Raw genomic sequence first — 12526 nt, forward strand, 5'->3', positions numbered from 1 at the left:
TAATAGACTGTTCTATATCAAATAAGAGAGAAGTTATTCTTTTGCCTTTTAAAAGGAATTTATGTTTCACATGCAATGTGGTTAGAAAGCCCATATAAGTTGTCATGAACATTTGCCAGCCCCCAGTTAACTTTTCCAAGCTTCATTGCTTCTTATTTTTGGCCTGATCTGATTAAATAGCAGATTCAAAACCATGTCCCAGATGGCTAAATATGCTCGTACACCTGTGTAGCAGCATGGCCTGTATGGCCACAGTCACAGGGATCCAACTTAGAGGCTGCTGCAGCATAACAGGAAGGGATAAAAATGGCTTTGTTCTACTGTTAAAAACATGGAGGTGGGTCATGTCAGCTCTTAGGCAACAGAAACCAAATGGCATTAAGTCCTGCTGCTCAACAAGAAACTGGTTCAGAAATCTTTGATTAAAATTTCAGAGGAGGTGTCTCATAATAGGACAAGTGGAAATAGTTTCAAATTAAAAGAGGGGAGATTGAGATTGGATATAAGAAAGAACATTTTTACTATAAAAGTAGTGAGGTGTTGACACAGCTTGCCCACAGAGGTGGTCAATGCCCTGTCCCTGGAGACTTTCAAGATCAGGCTGGATAGGGCTCTGAGCAACCTGATGTAGTTGTAGGTATCCCATTTCGTTGCAGGGGGGTTGGACTAGGTGGCCTTTAAGGGTCTCTTCAAACTCAGACAATTCTATGATTTTATAATGTCATTGAAGAAGAATTACACAAAAAAAACATTTATTCATTGATGTTCTTTCTCCCTGTTGGTCTTACTTCTGACATTTTTTCTCATTGGTTGCACTTTCACATCTTTATTGAATGTTTATAATAATGAGTATTTCCATAGGGAACCAGAGAAAACAGCCAGTGTAATATGTCTGTACGAGAGTGAGGGCTCTGCTGTTCTGTTGTACTCTTATCCAGCAGCTTATATTCATTTACACTTTAACGCCATGCTCACTTAATGACACATATGGAGTCAGTGAAGAGAAGACCAGCAGGAACTTCCTAACCACTGTGTGTGCTGAAGCGTGAAGCTGGCTGGAGCCCTGAATAGGAAACTGAACCTTAATCTTTACCCATGTGGTTCATGTTTATCCCCCTCAGACCATTTCCCAGCTCTGCTGTCCCATTTTGCAGCTGCCAAGGCCATTGTTAATTTCTTTTCATAAGAACTGTACAATCAGTCAGCATCTAAATAAATCACCCATTGAATTCCTTGAGTTTATGAAGAGGTGCACTTGTGGATTTCCCTTTCGTTCTGCAGTCTTGAACATGTTGATCGAAAAGGGATTTGACCAGTAGAATGGATAATAGATGAGCACAGAGCGGAAAGCAAAGCTTTTGCCTGATGTGCTCTGCAGTTCTCCCGGCTTCCATCATGCATATACATGCTGGCCACAGCCTTGCTGCTCCTGGAGAGGCTGTTAATCCTCCTGTTGTCCCACCCAGCCCCTCAGCAAGGCCGTTGGGGACATAGTAAAACAGCCAGGGTGAGGTGGAGAAGATGCATTCTCAGTACTGTTTGCATCCAGAGAGAGCACGGAGGCAAGGGATGGAAGACAAAACTCAAAGTGCCGACAACATTCCAGAAACCAGCTTGGAGATGTGTTTCTTGGGCATATAACTGCATGCTCGCAAAAAGGCTGACTGTAACAGTACCAATATGAATGCTGTCCTGTAATATTCAAGGTGAAAGGTCTGTTTTCATTAGGACTGCTTTTTTCCCTGACTTTGAATGCCTCCAGGGATGGGTCATCCATGGGTTCTCTGGGTAACCTGTTCCAGTGCCTCACCACCTTCTTTAAGAATTTCCTCTTAACATCTAATCTGTCCCACCTCTTTTGGTTTAAAACCATTTCCCCTTGTCCTGTTCCTGTCTTCTGTAGAAAGTTGATTTCCCACGTCCTTATTAGCTCCCTTCAAGGGAGGCCATAATGAGGTCTCTCCAAAGCCTTTTCTTCAGGCTCTGCCTGCTTCCATAGGAGAGGTGCTCCTGCACTATGATCATCCTCATAGTTCTTCTCTGGAGACAGTCCAACAGTTCCGCATCCTTCTTATATTCAGGCCCCTAGAACTGAATGCAGTACTCCAGATGGGGCCTTGTGAGGGCAGAGTAGAAGAGAGCAGTCACCTCTGTCTCCCTGGTGGTCACCCCTCTTCTGATATAGCCCAGGATACAGTTGGCCTTCTGGGCTGCATGTCCATAGAAGTGGTTTCCTAATTGCTCCCCAGAACTGCTGTGTTCAGTAAACTGATTCTTTCACATCCCTGTCACTTTCAGTGCACTGTTATGGCTTGCCATCACCCTGAAAGGCATTAGAATTTGCATGTCTGTATGTTCAGCATTGTTATATTTTTTGAATACTGTTGTCCTGTGACTATCTAAAAGCATTATCTTCTGTAGTCTGTCATAGGCACAGGTAGGTCTTCCAATACCTTATTGACAGCACATTTCTTTGACTGCAGACTGACTATTGTGATTTTCCCACATACTCTTTTCTACAAAGGGGAAGACAACTAAATCAGCAAGAGGAAGATCAGCCCCCTAACATATATTTGCCTTGCTCACCTGTTCCAGTGTTTCTAAATACTGAACATCTCTGATCCACTTAACCAAATGGTACTGAAAAAGAAAAAGTTATAGTAGTAGTTGACAGTGTAGAAACAGAGCTATTAAATTCTGATGTACAGCTGGATCTGTTTAGTTCCTAAATAGCATAGATCAAACTACTTCTTCCTTTTCTTGTGAATTAGTGACACAGATAAATTCTGCCAGTGACTAGTGCAGTTTAGACATTAAAACATTCCAGTATTCTAATATATAAACAGTCTGCATGGTTTGGGTATGTAAAATCAATATGTAATTCTGATTGCATATTAATAAAAGGTCAGATTAGTTTTGCATTGAAAATGCAGGGTACTGCTAAATAAAGTAGTGATAGGATGGAGTGATGCACTGGGGAGATGTGTTGTTATTGCACTTAAAAGCTTTTAAACTTTTTCTTTTGACTGTGGCAAGTTATTGTATGTTAAATATTTCCTCTGAGTTGTCCTCATCACTCCATTTCTTCCTTCTTGTTTCCTCCAGACATAACATACCCCAGAGCCCTTATCCAGCAATTGTACTGCGGGGAGAAGTCTGGATAAGTTCCATACCATAGCAAATAATCAGAATATAATAGTAATAATAATAATAATAATAATAAAGTAGCTGTCATTCTCATCCAAGGGCATCCTGGTGTGAACATGCAGTCCTAGTGGAAGGAAGGACCAAACATCAAACTGGTTTTTGCAGCAGTAAAGTAGGGCAGATGAATAAAGGAAAACCTTTTAATAACTATGCATTATTACTATCACTAACAGGCCATTAAATCTCCCGTACAGCACACATTTAACGAAGGGGAATATGTTGTTTCAACACCATAATTGTCGAACTAACTCATTTGGCAGAGCTGCATGTTTTGCTTCTTGAGCTCTGACAGCTTTGCGAGGTTGCCAGCAGTGCTGGGAAGGCTGGCATTTCAGCGCACAGATTCAGAATGATCTCACAGCTCCAAAGTCATGATGGAGAGAGCTAAATTCCATTGCCTTTTTCTGAGACAGATGCCCGTAATTACTGGATCTGTCTACCTATCGGTTTCTCACTCGTAAAATAGGCATTGTAACATTTTCTTCCCCTCAACACTTTGCCTTGTTAGGATATAAGCTTTTCACAGGGTGCTATTTCAGCAGTCACCAGAGAGATAAGGGACCGTGGTTTGTTTTAAGGAAAATTGAAAAAAAACCACCTTTCCTTTAGCTTTCCCATATGTTTTCCTCTCCTTTGTGCTTCCCCCAGAGACACATCCCAGTTATTGCAGACCTACCTTATTGTTTTAAATGGAACTCCTTATCAGGCTTAATGGGTTTCAGTAGAGCATTGTTAAAGCCTAGTCACAAAACCCTTTACATCTGCAGTTTAAATGAAGTTTAATTTGAAATTCAGCTTTAAAGGAATCAGTATTTAACAGATTTTTGCAGTCTGACTAAGTCTACTTACATAAGGAACACAAGCTTTTCCATTACTGAATATAGAGTAGGAATGAATTTTTGTAAATTTTAAGAAATTTGAAGGAGTAAGATTTATGGGTACTCGGTGTTTACCTAGCAAGAAGATACCTGAAGAAATTAAGTACATTATGTGGAATCCCCATGTAAATAAATATATCCCTGAGTACCTAATATAAATATCATTGTGTGCCCTTTTGACAACTTTCAACCTTTCAGAAATGCTTTCAAGTTACTAAAGTATCAGCACTTTTTGAAAGAAAGGCAGTGAACTGAGGCTACTTTGGCAAGTGAAGTCAAGCATTGGATGAAAATCAGTTTCTTAATTGAGTTAAATATCTTCTATTTTTTTCTTTTCTTTTTCTTTTTTTCTCATTTTGGTATGCCATGATATGGCAGAAGAACTAAGCAAGAAGTCGTCTTTGTTCTTCTGAAGTATCTTCTCCATCACTTTGGCCTCCCATTTGCAAAATGAAATTGCTGAGAAAGAATTCTTATTGGTTGGGTGAAGTGAATAATCTGTAGTCACTGGAAGCTTTGGGATACAGGATACAAACAGCCTTGATGTGGGGATATGTGTGAAAGTTCTATGCATTTGTGACTGACAAAATAATGCTCATCTTTATTTCTGTATTTCTGGAGCCCTCAAACCATATGGGAAGAAACGATTGAAACCTGTTACACATCTTTCATGACCTAATTGTGATTTAACTGTATGAACAGAATTGTGTTGTGCCAGGTTAGTCACAGTAACAGTTTCCTGGGTTCCACACATTATTGTACAAGGCCTGCCACCAGTTTCATCTCATAATCCCCCCATGCACTGGCCTGTGATCATCCAGTTTTTCAGACAGTATTTACCAGCCATCCAGCTATTCCTTACATTCTCTGGAGCAAAGGCAAGCAGGCACATTTCTTGTGTTCAGTGCTTCAAAAAACATGTATACTCCTGTCAGTGTGCAGCTGGTACATCTTGGACCCCTGTTGCAGGGTGATATTGCTGTCATGCGGTGATGGCAATGTGAAATTAGAACCCAACGTAAGGAACAGCGTCAGCCTGGAAGACAACAGAGAACAAAATTGGAGCCCGGGTGAATGACACTTGGAATGGTCTGTGCTGTGTCAAAAAAGCAGAAGTAATACCTAACATTTAGAAGAGTGAAATAACTTTTTTTTTTTCATGAATCTACAAGTGCTGAGATAGCATGGGTAGCGTGGGCAGAGAAGTTTACACTGGTCCTGTTTCCTCAAATGGAAAGGAAACAAGGATTCAGCTCCCTTTTCAGCTTCATGCAAGACAAATCTGCATTTCTTGGCACCTAAATGTCATCTGTCTCTCATACTGAAGTTCTTCCACAGTTTCAAAGAGAATCTGAAGTTGATTGGACTGGAGGGAATATGATTGCATGCAACCTCTGAGCATTAATGCAGGTGTAAAAATTTTGAGTACTGGTTGCTGTTTCTTCTTTTCCTTTTGAGTAATTTAATGTATTTGGCTTTACTTAGACTTTGGTATATGTGGTGCTCATGCTGTCTTCTTTTCTCTGTTGACACATAAATTAGTATAAACATTTCTAGTCCTTCTTTCAGACATTTTGTTTTCCTAGTGATCTTTGTGTATCCTTTCAAGCATGCTTTTCTGTAATGGCCTAACAACCATCAGTTTGTGCCCTGCATTAAGCCCTACCTATAGTAGGAACTCTGCTTAAAGGATAAGCAAGATATTTTGCCTTACTTGTGGCTTACAGGGACTTACCCATAGAAATAATGATATTAATTTAAATTTATAATCTAGCAGAATGCAAGAATATGAAGGGGTACAAGTTGTTTAAGAGAACATTTTTACTGACATGAACATAATGGCCTTAAGGTTTGCTAGGGAAGGTTCAGGTTGGATATTAGGGAAAATTTCTGCGCAGTAAGTGCAGTGCTGCAGTGGCACAGGCTGCCCAGGGAGGTGGTGCAGTCACCATCCCTGGAGGTGTTTGAGAACCGTGTGGCTGTGGCACTGAGGGATGTGGTCAGTGGGTATGGTGGGAATGGGCTGATGGTTGGACTAGGTACTCCTATTGGTCTTTTCCAACCTTAAAGATTCTATGATAATTCAGGCCTAGCCCTTGCTATTCAATATTTTTGAGTGATACTCTGACACAAAGTTATGTGCAGTCAGCAAATCTCTATGATTTATTTCAACCAGAAAGTCAGTTGTTCAGATCAACAGCCCACAAGGCACAAGCCCGGAAGACATGCAAAGGTACTGTATCATGGGTGTGCATACTGTATAATTTGTATGCTAAGATAGAAAAAAATCACCTCCGGCTGCTTTTTGTGAGCCGCCTGATGTTGTTATGTCTACTTGGAGAGAAATAAATCAAATTTTTAGGGGAACTGGGTGTTGGAAAGCCTCAGTTCAGATACCTATCTGGCTAATCATGAACTTTGCATTCTCTTCAGGCTATGTCAGGTTTAATACCTACCAGTTCTGTACATGGGAAGTATAACACCTGAAAATCTAGCACAGGAGAGAAACACTGCACAGAGGTTTCAGGTAGTGTTATTTTAGACCACGTTTTGATCATGTAGGCTGTGTCCTAACAGTAATGCACTGCGAGAGAAAAACTAAAGGTACTGGTAGAGAGTTTCTTTTGTTTTCATGTCTTTTTACCTAGAAAACAACAGAAATCGTGATTCATGCAATAGAAGAGCATTGTTTTTGTTTTTATTTCCTTCTAGCTGCAGCTTCCCATAGCTTTAATATAGTAGATTATTATCACAGTTTATGTTTCGTTTGTTACTGAAGTGTGGATATTGGCATATAAAAACAGAACTTTGATCACTGTGAAATCTTATGTTAGCTTTGTGCTTTTTTATAACCACTGAAAACGATCACAGACAGGCAGTGTAACGTATTTGTTCTTTCATTTTCCAAAAGCATTTTCACATCAGAACACTGCTGTTGGCTATAATATACAGTGTAAATCTACACTTTCATTTCACAGGGAAGAGCTGCAGCTATTTGATTTATTAATAAGCCAAGGAGCCTTTGCAATAAATCAAAATTTCGCAGCTTTGTTCCCTTACGTAAACTATTCTAATTGGATTTTCTCCCCTCCCAGATATTATCTGGTTAAAGATCATAATCATGTATTTCAAGTTAATTATAACAGAAGTACACAGACGGTTAGATTTAGCAATTTGGGACTTTTCGTTCCAAAACTGAGTAATAAAAACAAAGAACTCAACAAACAGGAGAAAGAAAAGAGCGTGTTGCATCGTAGTGGTGTGGAGGTTGGGTAGGTTTAGTCCTCTGTAATCTTGAAAGAGATCTTTAAGATCCTTCCTTCTTTTTTGTTTTTCTTTTTTTTTTTTTCTTTTTTAATTTGTGAAGACCTTATCTCTTTTTTAAGCAGATTTTTTTCTTATTTGTTAAGGTGTTGGCTTTGCTGACATGAATTCATAGCAGAACGGAAGTTCAGCTGTAAAAGTGAACGTTAATACATCTGTATGGCACAGAAAGGTATGCAATCTCTGTGATGAGTTTAGCAGCCAGAGAGAACTTGCATTTGGTTACACTGATTTTTGTTATAAAGTGTCTCCAGAAATTCATCAGAGGATCTATAATTTCTTCCTTTTCTTGTTTTAGGACTGCTGAATGAAAATTTGTGCTAAATGAGCAAATGCTTCTATCAACGAGTGTATTTTAACAAAAAGGCAGTAATGCTTCCCTTTCCAGTCTATTCTTCCCCTCCAATTTGCAAATGCAATTTAATCTACCATGGTGGTTCTTCTTAGACAGGGAGGGAGTATATTACTGAAAGACTTTGAGCAGTGTTTGTAGATTATTTTTCCTGTACTTTGGTGGTGGCATGGAAGACACAAGGGGTAGTAGTGCACAGGTTAAACAATGTGGTAACAGATCTCAGATGCTGAGACCCAGAAGCTTCACAATATCTGTTCCATCCAGCAGTCTTTTCCTTGGGACTACTAATAGCCTTACCTGTCTGCAGGGAGTAGCTGAGGATTAAGGCTTAAAGGGGATGCAGCTTTACAGGTTCTGCTCTGTTATAAAGCCTAACTGAAGTTTAGGTACCTCTGTAAGACGAGATACTACTGAACATTTCCAGAAACAAACTCAGTCACCTAGAGAAGTTTAAGGCTGACCAGGAGAAATTTCCATTGTACTTAAATAACAACAGTAGTTGGTATGGAGATCATCTGGATTTCTTCCTAAGTCTCAGATACTTGACTGCCAACTTTGATATCATTTAGGATATCATTTAGGAAGTCTGATTCTCAGCATGGCGATTTTATTCTTTACTCAAAGCTGGCCTCTGTTTTTATTGCTTTTTTCCCCTTGTTTACAAGTTCAATCTTGCAAGTAAAAGAGACTCTTCAATGTTGTGCGCTGTAGCTATCTCAGAGTGACAGCCCAGCTTCCCAGTTCGCTTAACATCTCAAAATTACAGTAAAGGTTTCCAACAGTGTTGGATTTGGGTCGTCTGAATTGTACTGTACTATGCACTGTAAGTTGGTCTTTCTTCCAAGGGTATTTGGTGAAATCCTTCACCTCCCTTTAAGGAGTACCATTGATTGTGATCCTTGCATATCCTCTGGTCTCTTATTTCTTACTTAAAAGGTAATTTATTTTAAAAAATTAAACCAATGTTAAAAAAACAAACAAACAAAAAAAACTCAAAAAAACATATTTGAGACACCTGTGTGTTTCAGAGAAACTGAAAAGAGAGATGAAACTTCTGTCTTTTGGTTACTATTTCTCAGGAAACTTGAGAAATAGTCTAAAAGGTAGTGGCTGGAGTTCTACAGCTGCTCAGCAAAACCATTATAAAACATAATATTTGCAGTGTTATCACCATTGAAAATTGAATAAAATGATGATTCATAATTGATTTTTTCATTCAGAGGGTGGATAAAGCAGTTTCCTAATGGTAGTCTGCATTTCTGGAGGCAGATGTCCCAACGGCAGAACCAGGCATCTCTCATTTAATTATGTGGTTTATTTAATCTGTCAAAGAAGAAAGCGTCTTGATTTTTATTAAATCAAATAATTATGCTGTGATAGGATGTTTTAACTTCAATACAACAAGGTGTTGCCTACAGGTAAATAAATCTGCAGTCAACAAAAATACCAGATTCAGACTGAGCTAGAGAGCCAAGGTTTTAAGTGTTAATTAGGAAATAGTTATTTTGCTATATGTGTCTAATTTACTGTAGTAGATTATTTATTATTGCCGTAAAGCGTTGAAGAATTCCAGGTAATATTTCAAGAGCTGATTTCATAAATGACAATGCATTGAGTTATGCAGTGACTTCACTGTATGTGGTATATAGTGATTCTTCTGAGTATTTCGAGCCTTCCCAGGGAAATTTTGTTTTTCCACTCCATGCAAAACTCATTTGGCTTGTGGTTTTGAATTCTTTTATCTAGTGCCTTTAGAAGCTCATTCTCTTTCATTAAAAAAAAAAATGTAAGAGAGACTTTGCAAAGCACCTGCAGAAGTTTGGTGTCCCTCATATCCCTTTCATTTTCAGTGCCAATGGTCAGTGTCATTAATCTGACTGCCTTTGGAAAAAAAATGGACTTACAGATAATGAGGAAGCTATTAAAGAAAGCAATTCTGGATATAATTTACAAGTCTTTGCAATAAGTAATTAATACTTCTGTTATTTCAGGACTCAGAATTTGACCCCTTGAAGTTCACCAGTGTCATTGAATGTGAGAATCCTAACAACGACTTAAGTAGGTTTCGAGGTTCCATGTGAGTATTTCATGTAATATCCTTTGGTATACATTCCCTTCTTCTGATACAGTACAAAATACATGCTGTTTTGGTTTGGTCTGTGTTATATAAGCTGGGTCATTGTCACTGTTGAATAACCTCTCCTCTGAGGGAGATGTAGTTGTTAGCTGTGATCAGGTTACACTCCAGAATCAGTTTACACTCCAGAATGAGTGTATGAAGCAGTGTAGATGCAGACACTATTCTCCCTTTCCCTCTCTCCATGGATCAAAAGAAGTCAATTTCGAAGTAGTAGGAAATAGAAAAGCAGCCCAGGAGTGCCAACAAACAAGCACAATCTGTTTTATTCTCTTTTTATGAAGATTTGTCCGTTTGATGTTTCTTTTAATATAAGTGTCATTGAGGAAAATCAGAACATGAAACTGATATTTCTCCAGCTATGGCAATATTTCTGTTCTCATTCAAGCCAATAAAACAATTGGCTCACACAATGGGCGTGCTAGTACATTACCATGCAGAGTCACGTACAAACACTTAACTTAATTCTAAACAAACAGAGCTGCATTAACTGGGTGCTCATCCTTGACCAATTTGTTCTGCTCAGAAGCAAATGAGAAATGTTTTAGTATGTACACAGTGCTTTGCTTCTAATGTAGCCAGGCCTGTAGTGTGTGGGCACGCCAGCACTAGTGGTGAATTAAGAGATGCACTCTTGTGTTTTTCTAGAGTCTTTAACTTCATGCAACTTGAGATCCTGGGAATATTTGTTTTTTTGTTTTGGTGGGGTTTTTTCGGTCTAAATTTTAATTAACAGAGCTAAACAGGCACTAAGAATACTGTAATTTATCATCTGTATGGATTAGGAGTGATGAGCAGTATTGAATTGCATAAATAGTGTAAGGATTGGAAATTGCTGGGGGTTAGGGAGTTTATTATAATTATAATTATTATGGTTATTTACCAGCTCGGTTACTACTCTCAGATGTCACAGATTGTGTAGGATGTACTGTCAACTGGTGTGAATCAGTCTAGCTTTCTCAAAACTGCATCAGTTTGTAGTGTGGGAAAATGTGTTCCTTTATATAGCAGCACAAAGCCCTACGGTTCATGTGTAGATAAAAGTTCAGTATTAGACATTACTGTGTGAGGGTGTGGAACTGTCTGCATTAATAGAAAGCCTGCTGTAGTCCAAAAATGACATTTCCAGATATGGAAATGGAAAGTTTGGCAGCTTTTCTTGCACACTTCATGTGTTCCCAAATATTGAGCACAGGATCATAGAATGCTTGGGGTTGAAAGACACCTTTAAAGATCATCTAGTCCATGGACTGAGATATCTTTCACTAGGTCTGGACAGAGGTTAAGTGCTACAGAAAGTGCACATAAATTTGTCTTCAATTATGTATTTATTTATGCACACCATGTGAAAAAGTTCAGTATCGTGTAAGTTACAGAGCCAAGTCATATAGCAAGTAACACAGAATATTCTGGAATGCTGTTAACAAATGCACAGCAAAAAGTCAAGACATCACTTGTGAATCTGACAGAAAGCATCAGGTGATTTCCAGGTCTCATCAACTATGCTCCAAAACGTGCTACTAAAGGTCCATGGGACATTTGAAGGGAAGAGAGACCAACTGTCAGCAAATAAACTCTCAGTCTCCAAGTTTGTCAATGAAGAGGGGGTTGTTTTTTTTCCCTTCTGCTTTTAATTTTCTTCATTAGTATCATGAGATCATGGCTATATTTCATGCTAGCAAGATGAATAGTAATTAGCACATCTAAATTGAAGCGTGTAATTGCCATGTCAAAATGAGATCTTAACTCAAAATCTTACCAGTGGTGACTGCTTGGAAGACAGATTCAGATAGCTCCTAGTTGAAAGCGTCTCAACTGAAAAGAAATGCTATTGTGCTATTTGAGTAGTGATGTCATGAACACAGTAGGTTTCTATTTTTGAAGAAGTCTATCTTTTCCTCTTTTAAATATAAAATAGTTCTAATGTTTATGTTAACAATTTTTTAGAGGAACAGAAATATTTGTGTGTGCATATTGTAAAATTTCTGAACCGTGATCACTATAGATAAGCAGTGTAGCACAGGCAGCTCATAGTAAGAAAAGATAATACAAACCAACAAAAATACTGCAGAATGTAGAGACAGGCCTGGTCCTATCTTATGTCTGCAAAATAGTATCAGACACATTACTACATATTAGTGCTTTAGTTACACTGGCACGATCTGCACTGAGCACACTCCAGATGTGCAGATGGACAGGGAGACTGCCTGTCCTTCAGTACTTGCTTCAGTACTGTTCTGCTGTTTCTGCACCCTTGTGTATCCCAAGCATATTTATTCTGTAAGAAATCTTCTGGGTTAAAAAAAAAGAGTAAAACCTGACATGCCCTCTGCCTGCTTGGGTCTAGCCAGAGTATGTACAGTATGCACGGCAAACATTCAAAAATTCTGTACCGGCTTCCAAAAATAACAAAATTGGCCTTAAAATCTTGTTCCTACCTTTCTTATGTGTATGTGTGCAAGGGAAAAGGGGAAGTCATAGTTTGCATTCTGGCTTCTCAGCTTTTCTCTGAAAGGTAAAAGGCTTTTTTTGTAAGAAAAGTATAGAAATCTATATCTAACTATTCAGTATCAGAATTGTTGATTGGAAAGTTCCAAAGTGAATGTGGGAAGGAAAGGTAGTAGC

The 12526-nt window shown here is 38.7% G+C and overlaps 1 protein-coding gene across 1 annotated transcript in view; it reads left to right on the forward strand.

Moving 5' to 3' along the window:
* ATP10A (ATPase phospholipid transporting 10A (putative)) overlaps positions 1–12526 on the forward strand; it is a 106205-nt gene that overhangs the window by 51771 nt on the left and 41908 nt on the right. Inside the window, exon 3 of the mRNA XM_015851029.3 lies at positions 9756–9841. Coding sequence (XP_015706515.1) covers positions 9756–9841 — 86 coding nt within the window. The remainder of the gene's footprint in view (positions 1–9755; positions 9842–12526) is intronic.

This window comes from Coturnix japonica, chromosome 1, assembly GCF_054131305.1.
Source record: "Coturnix japonica strain WE chromosome 1, WE-NBRP24, whole genome shotgun sequence".
Classification (NCBI taxonomy): Eukaryota; Metazoa; Chordata; class Aves; order Galliformes; family Phasianidae; genus Coturnix; species Coturnix japonica.